Source organism: Aotus nancymaae, unplaced genomic scaffold (assembly GCF_030222135.1).
Source record: "Aotus nancymaae isolate 86718 unplaced genomic scaffold, 86718_ANA_hifiasm-v0.15.2.pri h1tg000018l, whole genome shotgun sequence".
Classification (NCBI taxonomy): Eukaryota; Metazoa; Chordata; class Mammalia; order Primates; family Aotidae; genus Aotus; species Aotus nancymaae.
Genome location: NW_026988430.1, coordinates 426,696 through 442,556, shown reverse-complemented (window position 1 = coordinate 442,556; position 15,861 = coordinate 426,696). Strand labels below are relative to the sequence as shown.

Below are 15,861 nucleotides of genomic sequence, written 5' to 3'. Positions count from 1 at the left end.
GATTCCAGGTGTGCACACTCGGCCCTTCACTGTACTTTTCTCTTCCTTCTGAACGTATGTGTAACTCCTAAGTATCAAGTTTTTTCCTTTTCATGTGTCATTTTAAAAATAAGAAGCAATAGAGTCATTATAAAATAAGAAAAAGAAAAAAAATCACTTCCTTAAAATGTGGTGGCCTTGTGTTCTAGGGGCCTCCTCTGCTCACACATCCGCAGAGCGCAAAGCGTTGACATAAAGGACACCCTGCAGTGCCACTGCTACACCCCAACCCTGGGGGCCTCGATGGGGGGCCCTGACCATGTCCAGGGCCAGGTCTGGGGGAGGTGAGCGGAACGCCAAGATACATAACATCTGTCAGTACTGAGCCGGGACCAATCATGTTGAAGCTGGAGGCAAAGGTAACATCAGGAATGCATCCACACCCCCTCTCCCCACCCCCATGCCCCACCCTTTTTTATGAGACCTGATGTTGCTCTGGTAGGATCACAGGTTACTGAGGCCTCAAACTCCTTCCTTTTTTTTTTTCTTTAGAGGAGGGGTCTTGCTATGTTGCTGCCTGCACTGCCTCTGGGTTTTGTTTGTTTTGTTTTTTGAGATGGAGTTTCATTCTGCCCTCAGGTTGGTGGCCCCGATCATGGCTTGCTGCAGAGCCTTGACCTCCCTGGGCTCAGGTGATCCTCCTGCCTCAAGCTCCCAAGTAGCTGGAACTACAGATGTGTACCAACATGGATGGCCAATTCTTTAAAACATTTTTGTGTAGAGACAGAGTTTCACCATGCTGCCCAGGCTGATCTTGAACTCAGGCTCAAGTGATCCTTCTGCCTCGGCCTTCCAAAGTATTGGGATTACAGGTGTGAGCCACTGGATTCAGCCTGAATTACACTGAAAAAAAAAAAAAAAAAGCTGAGTCTGTGGCTCACACCTATAATCCTAACACTTTGGGAGGCCAAGGCAGGAGGATCACTGGAGCCCAGGAGTTTTCTTTATATATAAAAAAAATGGTTTTAAATTTAGCTGGGCATGGTGGTCTGTGTCTGTGGTCCCAGCTATGTAGAAGACTGAGGCAAAAGGATTGCTTGATCCCGGGAGGTGGAAGCTGCAGTGAGCTCTGACTGCACCATTGTACTCCAGCCTGGGTAACAGAGCGAGATACTGTACTTAAAAAGAGAAACAGGCCAGGTACGGTGGTTCATGCCTGTAATCCCAGCACTTTGAGAGGCTGAGGTGGGTGGATTACTTGAGGTCAGGAGTTTGAGACAAGCCTGGTCAACATGGTGAAACCCTGTCTCTACAAAAAATACAAGAATTAGCCAGGTGTGGTAGCAGGAGCCTGTAATCCCAGCTACTGGGGAGGCTGAGGCAGGACAATCACTTGAACCTGGGAGGTGAGGGTTGCAGTTAGCTGAGATTGTGCCACTGTACTCTAACCTGGATGACAGAGTGAGACTCCATCGAAAAAAATCAAGCAAAAACCCACAAGTGTGTATATACACACACACACACACACACACACACATATGTGAAATTCACATGGCCAGGCACAAAGGCTCACACCAGTAATCCCAGTACTTTGGGAGGTCAAGGAAGTAGATCATGATGTCAGGAGTTTGAGACCAGCCTGGCCAACATGGCGAAACCCTATCTCTACTAACAACACAAAAATTAAATTAGCCAGGCATAGCGGCGCATGCCTATAATCCCAGCCATTCAGGAGGCAGAGGCAGGAGAATCGCTTGAACCTGGGAAGTGGAGGTTGCGGTGAGCCGAGATCTTGCCATTGAACTCCAGCCCGGGCAACAGAGCAAGGCTCCATCTCAAAAAACAAAAAAAGAAATTCACAAACCCTACAATTCTCCCATTTAAAGTGCACAATTCAGTGGCATTTAGTACATTCAGTGTTGTGCAGCCACCACTTCCATTTAATTTCAAAACACTTCCATCACCCCAAAAGGAAGCCCTGTCCCCATTAGCAGTTGGCCCTGCAAGACAGAACCACACACTGTCACCCCAGGCCCGCAGCCACACAGGGAAGGGGAGAGTCCAGGGCTGGAGGAGGAGACGGGTTCAGGGAGGACCCCCTGGCTGACCAGTAGACTGCCTGCTGCCTCCCCGGGGTGGAGGGGAGGGCCCAGCTGGCCATGGGAACTGACTTCCCGGAGAAGCTGCAGCCACACTCCCAACTCACCAGATGTTGGAGGCCTTGCTCACAGGGGTCTGCTGGATGATCTCGGGGGAGACGAACTCAGGGGAGCCATACTGGCTGAACTGTGGCTCTGCTGGGGTGATGCTGTGTGTGAAGCCGAAGTCGCAGATTTTAATGTCTTCCCGGGCAGGATGCAGCATCAGGATGTTGGGGGGCTGCAGGAGAGTTGGGCGTGGGTGAGGGCTGTGCCCTAAGGGGGTGACTCCTGGGGCTGCTGGGCCTGGTGGGGACACTCGGAGGCCTGGGGGGCAGGGTGGGGTGCACCCAGCGCAGCCATTTGAGGACAGCCTCTGCTCCACAAGAGCCACGCCCCACTTGAAAGGGCTGCCAGGAGATGGTGAGCTCCCCATCTGTGGAGACAAGCAAGCCCTCAGTGAGGCTGGGAGTGCAGGGGTGGGGACACACGGGCCTTATGTCCAGGTGGAGGACACCATGGCTGTGCAGGTAGTGCAGCCCCTCTGCCAGCTGCTGGATGTAGATCTTGACCTGCAACAGATTTTAAAGTCTTCATGTGGGGCTGCTGATCAGGCAGGAGCCCCGCCCCAGCCTCCCTTTCCACTTCACGCCCAGCTGCCTCCTGGCTTCAGCGGCTGATGTGCAAAGCCCTCCTGGGCCCTGAGTGCCCCTAAGCCAGGGGATCCCTCAAAGGCAGGGAGGATACGGTGGACTCATGACCCTCAGCAGGGGAGGGGAGGGCCGGGCTGGTCAGCTGGCCAGGTGAGGTGGGGTCATGGGGCCCGTTGAGTCCAACCGAGGGGTCAAGAGCCCGAGAGGCCCTAGGGAGCCCCAGAAGCCTCTAAGCCGGGGAAGGCTATGGCTGGGGCTGTGTCTGCAAGGACTGCTGTCTGAGCAGGGGCTGGGGCAAGGTGTGTGGCTGGGGCAGTGGTGGGTGGCTGCCCAGTCACCTCGGCCTCTGTCACCACGCCCTTCCTGAACAGGCGGTCCAGCAGCTCCTCGGACGAGCACCTGGGATCCCGTCAAGGAAAAGCACACTTGTGGGGCTGAAACCTGCCTGCCCCTGGACACCCACACTCACAATGTGAGGCCAGGACTGCGGGCACGTCTGATCTCTGGGGGCAGTGTGGTGATGATACTCAGGGTTGAGGAGGGTGGGGCAGGACCCCTCTGAGCACCAGATGACACCCAGTCCTGAGGAGAGGGGGGCTGCAGGCTGACCCTGGGGACAGAGGCCACTCACTGCAGTGGCACGGTGGGAGGGGACATCCTGTCCATTCTGCACAGAGCCCATCAGCACCCTCTCCCCTTGAAGAGGATGCCAACTCGGGGCAGGGGAGATGTGTCTAGCTGATAGCCTGTCAAGAGCACCAGAGGTGACCCCAAGACCAGGCTCCATGGGTGGCAGGGTGAACCCCAGAGTGGCCTAGACAGGTGGCTCCTTTCTCTGTAAGAGGCCATCTGCAGAGAGGGAGAGAGCCCCCGGCATCCCTGCTGCGGGTGTCAGGTTATCAGGGCCAGCTGCCACCAGCACCCCCAGGGGACTCCAGTCACTGCCCCATGGAACAGAAGACTCCCCCCAAATTCCCAGCCAGGCAGGGGATGCCGTGCACATGGCTCCTCCGAGCCCCGGCCTGCCCTGCTCAAGCCCTCCCAGGGGCTGAGGGCAGGATACAGCTCCAGAACGAGGATGAGGGTCTTGCGGGTCTCAAACTGGTCCAGCAGCCCTGTGACCAGTGGGTGGCTCAGCGTGGCCAGGATGTCTCGCTCCCTGTACACCTGGGCCTGAGTTCTGCTCCGCAGGGGGATGAACTTGGCAGCACAGGAGACCTTGTTTCCTTTGTGCTGCACTCTTCATGAAGCCAAACACGCCCCTAGGAAGGAGGGAGTGAGGGAACACGGCAGCCCAGGCCATCAGCAGTCCAGGGGAAAGGGGGCCGGGCACTACCTTCTGACCTCCTCCTTGACCTCATAGAAGGAGTGCAGCCTCCTCCACAGGCTTTGCTTCTCTCAGTCTGGCTCACTGTCCCCTAAGGAGTGAGAAGTGGCTGGGATGGGCAAAGATGACCACCCGGATCCCCATGGAGCCCAGTACTGTGGTGTTGATGGGAGGGGCTCCCTGGGCCCAAGACTATGGGACCACCCCCCACCCAGGAACCACCCATGGGAAGGGAGGCTACCCTGTGGAGCAGAGTCCTGTACCCGGCCAGCCCAGCTACAAAGCCTGGGGTGCGGGAGGGGTCGGCCAACTCACCCCTGAGCACCAACAGCTCTGCCTTGCAGAGCACCTGGCCGCTGGTGTTTTGGGCCAGGCACGTGTAGATGCCAGCGTCCTTCAAGGCCACATCCCTCAGCACCAGGGAGTATGTGGTGCCTCCCTGCTGCTGGCTAAGCCAGGTGCTGTCCACCAGCTGGACACTGTCCTGGAGGCACAGGACCGGCAGGGCTGCCATCAGCCCAACCTGGGGGACACCGCCCCCCACTCTTCACTGAGAGTGCTTCCGATGCATGTCCACTCTGGACGGGATGTCGGGGAAGTGCACAGTGTGGACTGCAATCCCTCCCACAGGCTCTCCAGCTCCCAGGACCATCCCCAAATCTCACCCACCCGGAGCTGCTCTTACCTTGTACCAGATCACTGTGGGCTGTAGGTCGCCCTCAATGACAGCCTGGAATTGGGCCATGCTGCCTATCTGAACCTGCACATCCTCGATGGTCACCTGCATGGATGGGGGCCCTGGAAGGGCAGGGAGGGAACCATGGAGACCCCTGGGTGCCAGCCACAGCTCACCATGCCTGGGTGGTCAGTGGCCCTGAGATACACTGTGGGCAGCAGCACCCCATTCTGACCGCCCAGGCTTCTGACAGTCAGGGGTGCTGCTTCCATGGAACCACTGCCTCTCCCACTCTGGCCTTGGTGAGCCAGGTGATCAGGAGGAGCTGGCAGGGCCGGCAGAGCTCACTGACTCTGCTGCGTGCTCAGGGACAGGGGCCTAAGGACACCAAGTTCACCACCACTCGCCTCTCCCTGGCAGAGGGTCCCGGCCCCTCTGAGGGAACACAGTGAGGTGGAATGTGGGGCTCCCAGGCTGGGGCAGGCCAGGACATGCTGGGTGGCCTCCATAGATGTGCAAATGCCCCCAGCACTGGGCAGAGTCACAGGAATCACACTCATAACCCTCTGGGCCCGACCCCATATGTGCAGTGCGTGTCCATGGCCCAGTACGTGTAGGTCCTCTGCGTGAACTCTGTGACCACATGGCTGTGGACGTCCCAGAGCAGCTCCCCTGTGCCTGCCCCGGGCCAGGCTGCGCCCTCCATCCTGGGGTTAGGAAATGGAGTGAGGCTCTGCCAGGCCCTCACCTGTTCTGAGCAGCCAGGCCTTCCGATGGGATGGGGGTTTCCCTGCTCACCACCAACACTCGGAGGGGCTGCAGCAGAGCCTCTCTGGGATGAGATGTACAGACGGGGGCCCAGCCCCCACACCTCTCACCTCTTGTTCCCAGCATGGCCTCTCCTTCCTACCCTGCCTGGCGTGAGGTGGCTGCTGGCAGGGAGTGTGGTGAGGGCCGGGAGGCCACTCTGGTACCTCAGCTCACGTGCCCTCCCTGCCTGCCCCGGAATGTCCCCTGGGGGTTGGCCCCTGCTGCAGGACCCAGCAGTCTGGGGAGGTTACTGGATGGGCACAGTCTGCTCCTGGGCTCTGGCTCGGGCCTCCGGCTCCTGCTCTGGGACTTCATGGAGGAGGAGCTGAGACATCCTCAGGGGCTCAGCTGCTGGGAGACAAGGCCTCATGAGAGGGAGCCCGGGTGGTGCCTGTAGCAGCTCCTCACGATCCCAGGCTCAGTGAGCCCAGGCAGAGGGTTGGGCTCCAGGAGCCCTGAGCCCCAACCCCAGTCCCCAGCCCACAGCTCAAGCATGTGCAGTTGCCACCCTGCAGAGCCCACGTGCCAGGCACCCTCCACTTCTGGGCTGGCACCACCAGCCCCAAGGCCCCTGCCCACCCGCTGGGCTGACAGCTGGATGCCGTGGTCTCTGTCTTCCAGAACACTCCCTGACAGCCAGGCAGGGCAGGCAGCTGTCTCTCAGCACCATGGGTGGGTGCAGGGGCATTCAACAGTTCCTAGTGAACAAGAGATGGTGGGCAGGACCCAGAGGGTCAGGGCATCGCCCCATGGGGCTGCCCAGAGGCCACAGGTAGGGCCCTCAATGCCGCTCCACCCAGCCACCAGGGAGAGGTCAGGAGGCCCCCAGGGCAGACTGGGTAGAGGACTGGGGCTGGGGATAGCCCCGGGTGGTGGTGCAGGCAGAGCAGGAGGCTATAGGAGTTGGGTACACGTGAGCTTTGGGCAGGCCGGCAAGTGGGAAGGGTGCCTGCCATGAGCAGGGCAGGTGGGGTTGTGGGCAGGGCAGGCCAACTCGTGCCGACTCTTCAGTGGCATCGGGCAGAGTGAACGAGCGTCAGGCCTGGGAGGGAGCCTGCGATCTGCTGGAACAGTCCAAGCAGCACCCGGGTGGGGTTGTCTGCTTAGACCCTGTGCCCCTGGCACCCAAGCGGCAGAGGGAGAGTGAGGACCACAGCCGGTCCTCCCAGACCCCCTCCCCAGCCTTGGCCTGCCTGTCCCTCCCCTGCAGACACCAGCCCTCAGTCTTTGTGGGGGGAAGGATGAAAGGCCAGGAGAACGAGAAGTGACCACTTCCCAGGGTGAGAGGGATGCCATGCCCCTTCTCCTGGGCCAGCCCTTGCGTCTGGCCAGGCCCTATGTCCATCCAGCCCCAACATGGGCACACTGAGCAAATGTTCACCAAGGTGGGACCTAGCAGGACACCCCGCAGTGCCCAGGCAGCTGGAGGGAGGAGCCTGTGCCTGCTGAAGGCCTGGGGGCTTCCGTGCCTGCTGGGGGGAAGCAGACCCAAGGGGCCGGCCCTCTCATCTCACTGGGGGAAGGTGGCCTGCTTGCGCCAAACCCTGTGCCCCCTGGCCCTGGGGAGGTCACAGTGGCAGCGTGTGGACTGTGAGACTGCTGGAAGCGCTGAGTGGAGTGTGCTCAGGGCATGAAGCATGAGACCATGGCAGGGGCTGCCCCGTGCAGTCCTGGGGGAGGGCACTGCACCCTGGAGGTGTCACCCTGCTTGGCTCTAGCCAGATGGCCTTTCTCCAAGGTGATGGGACCAGGTAGGGGTGGCCGGGGAGGGTGCATGAGGTAAGGCCCTGCAAGATGGGTGGGGTGACCAGAGCGGGTGGGACACGGTACACAGGGCTGGGATGGTCCTTTGTGTGAAGGTGACCAAGGCAGGGGCTGGACCAGATGGGGAGGAGAAGGGCATGGACCGAGAAGCACACACAGGCAGGATGCAGAGACGCTGGATGGGGTGGGGTCGGGGAGGAGCCTAGCCACCATCCTGCCTCTGGCCTCATGGCTCCCTGCCTGGCTGCGCCCACACTGGCACAGACCTCCAGCTGGGAGAGCTGGGTGCTCCTGTAGGCGGGGTTGGAACACCTGGCTCCACTTGCAGTGAGCAGCAGGGCCTGGGATGAGCTCCCACAACCCAGGCCTCAGTTTCCCCAGATGCACCATCTGTCCCTTTAAGAAAAGGTCCTTGATCGGGGACCTGAGGACCAGGCTGGAGCGAGGCCAGGGCTGGGCCAGGCTCACACCTGTAATCCCAGTACTTTGGGAAGCTGAGGCAGGAGAATGGCTTGAGCCCAGGAGTTTGAGAGCAGCCTGGGCAACACAGCAAGACCCCATCTCTACCCCAAAATAAAAAAACTAGCCGGGCATGGGGGCACACACCTGTAGTCCCAGCTACTTGGGAGGCTGAGGTGACAGAATCACTTAAACCCAGGAGGTTGAGGCTGCAGTGAGCTGTGGTCACAACCCTGCACACTGCACTCCAGCCTGGGTGACAGAACGAGACTCCGTCCCAAAGACAAAAAAAAGCAGCAGCCATTAAAGTGCTCCATAACAGAGACCCGAGACACCTGGGGGAAGGGGCCGGGGTGATCATAACAGGAGACCCCCGACACCTGGGGGAGGTGGCTTGGGTGATAACAGAGACTCCAGACACCAGAGGGAAGGGGCGAGGGTGATAACAGAGACCCCAGACACCTGGGGGAAGGGGCGTGGGTGATAACAGAGACCCCGGACACCGGGGGAAGGGGCGTGGGTGATAACAGAGACCCCGGACACCTGGGGGAAGGGGCGTGGGTGATAACAGAGACCCCGGACACCTGGGGGAAGGGGCGTGGGTGATAACAGAGACCCCGGACACCTGGGGGAAGGGGCGTGGGTGATAACAGAGACCCCGGACACCTGGGGGAAGGGGCGTGGGTGATAACAGAGACCCCGGACACCGGGGGAATGGGTGTGGGTGATAACAGGGACCCCAGACACCTGAGGGAAGGGGCAAGGGTGATAACAGGCTCCAGACACCTTGGGAAACGGCTTGGGTGACACACAGAGCGGGCTCTCTAGCAGCCAGTCTGGTCTGGTCTGTCTGGGGCACTGGCTGCTTCTGACCCCCTTCCTCCATCTGCTCCTTTGACCCTCTGTTCCCCCCTCCTCTCCCTCTTACTTCTCCCCTCTCTCCTCCTCTCCTTTCTCACACCCCTCCTCTTCCTCCTGTCCACTGAGGAGCATGGGACAGCTGAATTGACTACCACAGGCCAACCATGGGAAGCCTCTGGCTTCTGGAACAGACTAAGAGCAGGAGGAACCTTCCAGAACCGATTCTGTGCATTGATTCAGATGGGTAAACTGAGGCCAAGCAAGAAGTAGGCTTTGCCCAGGAGCCCCCAGTGCATGGAGCCACTGGGGTTCCAAGTCGGGGTCACTGGGGCCTGGCATCTCATGCCCATGGGATGGGCAGCCCTCGTGGTGTAGTCAGGGTTGGGGTCAGCCCTTGGGGGTCTTTGCGGTCGGCATCTGTCTGGGCCTCGCCGGGTGCCTCTGAAGTTCCGGTGACTGGGGGCTGGAAGCCAGTTTCCTGGAGTGCAGGTGCCATCCCGGGGCAGGGGCTGGGGCCAGTGAGGTCCTCTGTGGAAGGCCCTGGCACCTTGGAGCCCAGCGGTCTCTCCAGGATGGATGTGACCTCCTGGTCCACATTCTCCAGGGTGGTGTCTGTAGAAGTGGCAGATGAGTGCAGAGGGGCTGAGGCCCAGGGGTCTGGGATGGCTGTAGCCTGCAGAGGGGGCTCCAGGAGCCTCGTCCCTATCCTCGAGACTGCCCAGCTGGACCAACACTGGACTCCACCCCCGACCCACACCCCTCAGGAGGCTCCTGGAGGTGGAGGCCTGGGACAGAGAGGGGAAGGAACTGCAGACCCACGCTGCAGCAGGCACTTCCTCTTCCTAGAGCCCCTGCAAGCTCAGGCCCGTCCTCCCCAGGTGCCTTCGGGAGAGTCACCACCTCCGGGAAGCCGCCAGGCCTGGATACCTGCCCCTGGCCCTGGCTCTGCCACTGATCACAACTCCCCGACCAGAGCTGGCCTCTCCTTGAACCTGGGCACAGTCTGATGCCAAGCCGAGACTAGAGGAAGCTTGGGTTCGGTGGGTGTCCCGGCAGCATGGCACGGCCCTCTCTCTGGGGATGGTCCCTCCCTCCCAGGGCAGCCTCTGCTAGCACTCACCTGTCAGACAGCTTTCTGTCCTCCACCTGTCACCCAAATCTGCGCTCCTCTCTGCCTACCACCCTGCCTCGGCCACCCAACCTGGCCCCTTGCTGGCAGTCAGAGAGTCCTCCAGAGCCCTGCTGGGCATGGCCCCACTGGCAGCTCCCCCTCAGCAGCCTCCCCCGACCTGACCTGGCCACCAGCCCCCAGGCACCTTGCACATGGGTCCAGTAGGTCACCTGCCCCAACCCTCCCTCCTCATTTGTATACTCAAGCTCTGCTGCACCCCCAGTCAACAGCCTGGAGAGGAGACACGGGCTGCTTTCTACAGGACCAGGGTACCCTCCTCCCAACCCTCCCCACTTCAAGGCTGTCGGCAGGACCCCTTGGCCGGCCCCAGGGCTCAAGGGCTTGGGGTCGTCCTCTATTCATGCTGGAATTGTCCAGCCAGAGACAACGAGGTTGACCCCTGATGCTGAGAGCCCAAATCCCATGGGGTCACCGCATCTCTGCGTCTGCCATGACAACTGCCCTGGCTGCCCAGGCCTGGGGAAGGCCTGCCTGGTGCCCAGCATGCCAGGAAGGACTGTGATTAGCTGTTCTGACCATGCCTCATGTCCCTGTGGGTGGCTGCATGGCCCCTGATGGGAAGCAGCTGCTGCAGGTCCGCTTGGGGACCCTAGAATGGGTGGGGACCCCAAAGGCAGTGGCCAGCCAGGGACCTTACAGTAGAGGGCTGGTGAGGGTAGGGGCTCCCTCTAGGGCTGCAAGTGGAGGAGACCCAGGACCGTGCAGTGGAGAGGCAAGGAGAGTCAGAGAGGTATGCAGGAAGCCACTTTATTATTGCCGAGAGACAAAGGCTGCTGCCCACACACAGACCCCGTGTCCACCCTGCAGAGAAGGCCAGGAGGCCCACAGAGCTGGAAGGCACCCACCCAAGGGTCTCAGTGGCCAAGACTGCAGGAGAGGTGGGACCATGGAGAGCGCTAAGGGCCTGGGAAAGGTGGTGAAGTGTGGAGTGTCTGTGGGTACCTGAACAGTGCTGGCATAGGGTGCTGAGGGCCTGAGGACAGGGCGGTGATGTGTGGAGTGTCTGTGGGTACCTGGACGGTGCTGGCAGAGGGCGCTGAGGGCCTGGGGACAGGGCGGTGATGTGTGGAGTGACTGTGGGTACCTGCACGGTGCTGGCAGTCAGAGGATGAATGTTATGTGAGCAAGCGGGCGGCAAGCAGGTGGCTGGGCCACACAGGCATGACACAGGCAGGTCAGTGGCATGCAGGAGGCATAGCAGTCAGAGGAAGGCTAGAAACATGCCTGCACTTACATGATGACGGTTTTCTTGGGGACTTTAGTCTCTTGCTCAGTGACTACAAAGAAAGCAGTCAGAATGGTGAGGGTTACAGACCAGCCAGGGCTGGGGGCTGAGCTACCTGAGTGGCACAACAGTGGAGTCACCGGCTAAGCTGTCCCTGGCCAGGCTGTCTGCTCAGAGCCCCAGTTCCCTGGTCTCTGATGTGGAGGTGACAATGCCTGCTCTGAGTGGCTACAGAATGAGGACTGAGGACAGTGCATCCCCTCATGAAGGCGGGACTCTCTGTCCCTCACGAGGGTTTTGCAGGGGCTGTGGGGAGAATGAGGGCCCTACCTATGCTCCCTGCACAGAAATCCCAGCTTCTCCTTCGACCCATGTCCAGAGGTAGCCCTGTGAAATTGTCAGACCTACAATCCCACTTCTCAGACATAGAAGCCGAGTCCTGGAAGGGAAAGCAATGGCCTGTGGCTGCACAGGGAGCCAGCAGCCACACTGAGGCTGAGACATTCAGGGCCTCTGTTACAAAAAATCCTCAGGGGGAGGGACTCTGGAGTCCTGAAAGTGGCACATCTGAGCTCTGTGGCACGAGGCCACACAAGTCCTGCCAAGAACAGCCCCAGGAATGCTGCACAGAGTCCTGAGCTCCAAGTGGGCGGGCAGCCCAATCTCCCTACAGGAGCAACCTTGGTCCACACACCCCAGTCTCTCCTGCTTTTCCTGGCTGCTTCCCTCCCCAGAGCCAGCAGGATGGGGCCTGCGGTTCCGGTGATGGGATGGGACACATCTGGGATCAGGCAGCTCCTCCTCCCAGTCACCTCAAGAACTCTTCCCCTGCAGCTCCCGGGCAGAATCATCTGGGAACAAAGATGGTGCCTCCCAGCCCTGGCCAGCTGGCTAGTGGGCAGGCCACGGGCCACCACCAGCCTTGCATCTCCGTGACCCTCCTCACCACCCCTAGCAGGAGGCCCAGAAGAGTCAAGTGACATGGCCTGGAGCGCACAGCCTCACAGCTCTGGGGCAGGGTGGGGCACTGTGTGCTTTGCTAGACTGCCATGTGGAGAAAGGCTTTACGCCCATCTCAGAGGAGGGGCACATGTACGCCAGGGACTACCCACATCTGGTGGGAGTCACAGGTGCTGTGCATTTCTGTGTGTGCGTGCACGTGTATACGTATGTGTAGGTGTGTATTTCACAGGAAGAGAAAGCGCTCATGGGAGGAGAGAATGCGATCCAACCAAAACGCTGCGTGTGGTTTTTTTTGAGACGGAGTCTCACTCTTGTCCCCCAGGCTGGAGTGTAATGATATGATATCGGCTCACTGTAACCTCCGCCTCCCGAGTTCAAGAGATTCTCCTGCCTCAGCCTCCTGAGTAGGTGGCATTACAGGCATGCACCGCCACATCTGGCTAATTTTTGTATTTTTAGTAGAGACGGGGTTTCACCATGTCGTCAGGCTGGTATCAAACTCCCGACCTTGTGATCTGCTCGCCCTGGCCTCCCAAAGTGCTGGGATTACAGGCGTGAGCCCCTGTGCTCAGCCAAGGCTGTGTGTGCCTGGACTAACCTGACCCCAGAGAAAGCTGGTGTGTCCGCCACCTGCTGGCCAGTGATGGGAACTGCACAGAGTGATGGAAAACCCAGGGCCTCCCCCATCATCCTCCCTGCACTTGGGGCTGAAGCCTGGCGCTCTGGGCCCATACACTCCGGGCACCATCACTCATGGACCTAAACTGCCACCTGATCGGCTGTGGACCTGGGTATTTGCAACTATAGGAAGGGTGCAGCTGTGCACAGCGTGGTTCATGAGCGAGGGGGCAGTGCCCACCCCACAGGCCTGGCAGGGCCCGTTCAGGCTGCAGAGCTGCCAGGTTAAAAAGGAAGCAGCAGGCAGGGGTTAGAAGCAGGGAGGCATTGGCACCAGCTCTAGGTTCTTCGCGCTGAGGTGCCGCCGCCCTGTCCAGCACGGGTGGCCTCTCTCCCTGCCACCCCTCCTCCAGACCCAGAGAGAGACTTGTTACGACTGCAAAGGACACTCCTGCCACCAGCAAGAGGCAGCCCCACGTGTCCCTGCTGGCACTTCTGTGGCCGCAAGACACGGGACTTGTGAGAGGCTGGGGCATGGTGGCTGCAGAAGCGGTTCTGTGAGGTGCTGTGGCCACCAGGTTGTGGGGCTGATGGAGGTCACGGGGCCCCAGAGACATGTCAGACGTGGGGCACTCAGTGGGGGCTGAGGAACAAGGACCCCTGCCCGGCAAGGGAGGGTCTCCCTGAGGGTCATGGAAGGTGTCAAAGATGGCCAAACTCTGTGGGACCCAGATGGGCACCGGGCTTTCAGACACTGTGCCCCGAGAGACAGTTGAGCTGGGATGGAGTAGCCAGTGTTTACGACTTGGAGGACATGCGTTCCAACCCATCCACAGTGGGAGCTGCGGCTCTGCCAGGTGTCCCCCCGCTTGCATTTCCCCAGGGATGGGAGGCTCATCACCTGTCTAGAGGGGCAGCTCCAACTGGGAGCCCATGACAGATGCCCAATGACCCCCTTCCCACCCTGGCTGCCCCTGCCCTGAACAAAGCATCCGGGAGGAGTGAAGTGATGTGCCCCACCTCTCCCCCCCACTCCATCCCTGCTGATCCCCCACACCCTCCATCCCTCATCTTCCATCCCTGGTGAGGTCATTCTGCAGCCCAAGGCCCTCCCAGGACCCTGGAGCAGCCCCAGACCAGGCCAGGTGCCTCCACAGCCAGCCCTACCCTGAGCTGGAGGGGTCAGGCCCCTGATACCTGCCCCTTCTCCTGGGAGCCAAGCTGGGGCCCAGCTGCCCGGCCTCCACAGAGATGTCCTTCCTACTGTTCCTGCTGCAATCTGCCCACTGCTGGTGAGCTGCCCTGGGTGTAGGCCTGGCCTCCATGCACACGCTTCCCCTCCCCAGGATGGCAGCAGGGCTTTGGGAATGACGTCCACCCAGAGTGGCCTGTCTACCTCCACCAGGGCTCTGCGCTCAGGGCCCGCCCTCCAGCAGCCCACACAGGTGCTGCCTCCAGCCAGAGGCTGGGACCTGGGACCTGGGACCTGCACCTGGCCCACAGCAGCCTCCTCATCTCCCATCTGTGGTTCTCCCTACCCCAAGATGCCAGTCCAGCTCCTCCTCCAGAGTCCTCCAGGTAGCAGATCCTGACTGGGAAGGGTGAGAATCTCATGCCCCAGGACACGGCCAGGCCCGTGAGGGTCCTGCCTGGGTCTGAGCCGTGGTGGTGAAGGCAGGGGTGGGACTTGCCTTCCACGGCAGCCACGAGCTGCTCCCGGTGGTGCTGCTCCCTGTGGTGCTGCTCCCGGGCCTGCAGTGCAGGGCTCTGAATGCACAGCTCCGCCCTGGCCCTTGCAGAGCCCAGCTGGTTTACCAGCTGCAAGGACAGAGGGCTGGCTCAGAGCCCAGGGCTCCCCATGGGCAGGGCCCTCTCCCTGGGGTCATGCTGGGAGCATGGGCAGCCCCCACCCTGGTGTGTCTCCCCCAAGGGGAAGGGCCCTGGCCAGCCACAGCATCCCTGGGGGACTCACACGTCCCCAGGGCCTCTGCAGTGATGAGGATGCTCTCTGTCTGCCCTGGGACGCAGACTGGAGCACAGACTCTCTAACTTAATTCTATGTAGTTTTTAGAGATGGGTCTCATTCTGTGGCCCAGGCTGGAGTGCAGTGGCATGATGTCAGCTCCCTGTAGCCTTCATCTCCTGGGCTCAAGGGATCTTCCCACCTCAACTTCCGAGTAGCTGGGACCACAGGTGTGCACCACTGTGCTTGGCTCATTTTTTAATGGTTTATTTTATTTTATTTTATTTTTTTAAGAGACAGGGTTTCAATATGTTGCCCAGGCTGGTCTCAAACTCCTGGGCTCAAGTGATTCTCCTGCCTTGGCCGCCCAAATTGTTGGGATTGCTGGCGTGAGCCACAGCACCCAGCTTTGGATTTAACTTGAGCTGATTTAAATTTAAATGTAAATCCCCATGTATGGCCAGTAGTGACGGTACTAGGCAGTGCAAGTCAAGAGCCAGGTCTCTGCTTCAAGAGCGAGAGCACCACACGGGAGGGTGGTGGCCAGACAAGTGCCCCGGGAAGAGTCTGGAGCCCGGGGCACCCGCAGTTGGTACACAGCCACCCTGACCACCACAGGCCTTGACGGACTGGAGGACTGGGCCCTGCAGAAACAGGGGCTGGAGCAGAAGGCAGCTCTGTCCACCCACAGGCTGGACGTCTCCACAGGGAAAAGGCACCTGAGCAGGGCCAGGCTGCATGGGATTATTGACACTCCATTTGACATGAACGACAAAATTCATGAGGACACACCAGGCCCCCTAAAGGCAAAAACCAAGTGGCATCCTTGAAATGGCCAGGGAAGCAGGGAACAAGGCATCCAGATTGACATGGGAGCAGAGGAGAGGCTTCAGGGCAGAGGAAGAATAAGGTCAGGGCATGGAGCAGTGGTGTGGCCAGGGATGACAGTGACAGTGGCCTGGTGGCCCCCAGACTGTGATGGGGTGACAGTGGCCTGGTGACCTCTGGCCTGTGATGGGTGACAGTGGCCTGATAGCCACCTGCTTGTGATGGGGGGTGACAGTGGCCTGGTGGCCTCTGGTCTGTGATGGGGAGTGACAGTGGCCTGGTGGCCTCTGGCCTTTGATGGGGGGCAACAGTGGCCTGGTGGCCTCTGGCCTGAGATTGGAGGTGACAGTGGCCTGGTGGACTCTGGTCTGTGATGGGGAGTGACAGTGGCCTGGTGGCTTCTGG

The 15,861-nt window shown here is 60.1% G+C and overlaps 1 protein-coding gene across 1 annotated transcript in view; it reads right to left on the bottom strand.

The window, feature by feature from the left end:
* Nucleotides 1-1,673: 1,673 nt before the first annotated feature.
* Nucleotides 1,674-15,861, bottom strand: part of LOC105731061 (obscurin) — a 147,601-nt gene continuing 133,413 nt past the window's right edge. The window contains 14 exon segments of the mRNA XM_064377993.1: nt 1,674-1,979; nt 2,186-2,358; nt 2,609-2,689; nt 3,109-3,169; nt 3,834-4,013; nt 4,015-4,032; nt 4,107-4,188; nt 4,413-4,581; nt 4,783-4,895; nt 5,177-5,182; nt 5,362-5,480; nt 5,835-5,931; nt 9,100-9,279; nt 14,357-14,483. Of these exon segments, the coding sequence (XP_064234063.1) occupies nt 1,967-1,979; nt 2,186-2,358; nt 2,609-2,689; nt 3,109-3,169; nt 3,834-4,013; nt 4,015-4,032; nt 4,107-4,188; nt 4,413-4,581; nt 4,783-4,895; nt 5,177-5,182; nt 5,362-5,480; nt 5,835-5,931; nt 9,100-9,279; nt 14,357-14,483 (1,419 nt within the window). The 3' untranslated portion in view covers nt 1,674-1,966.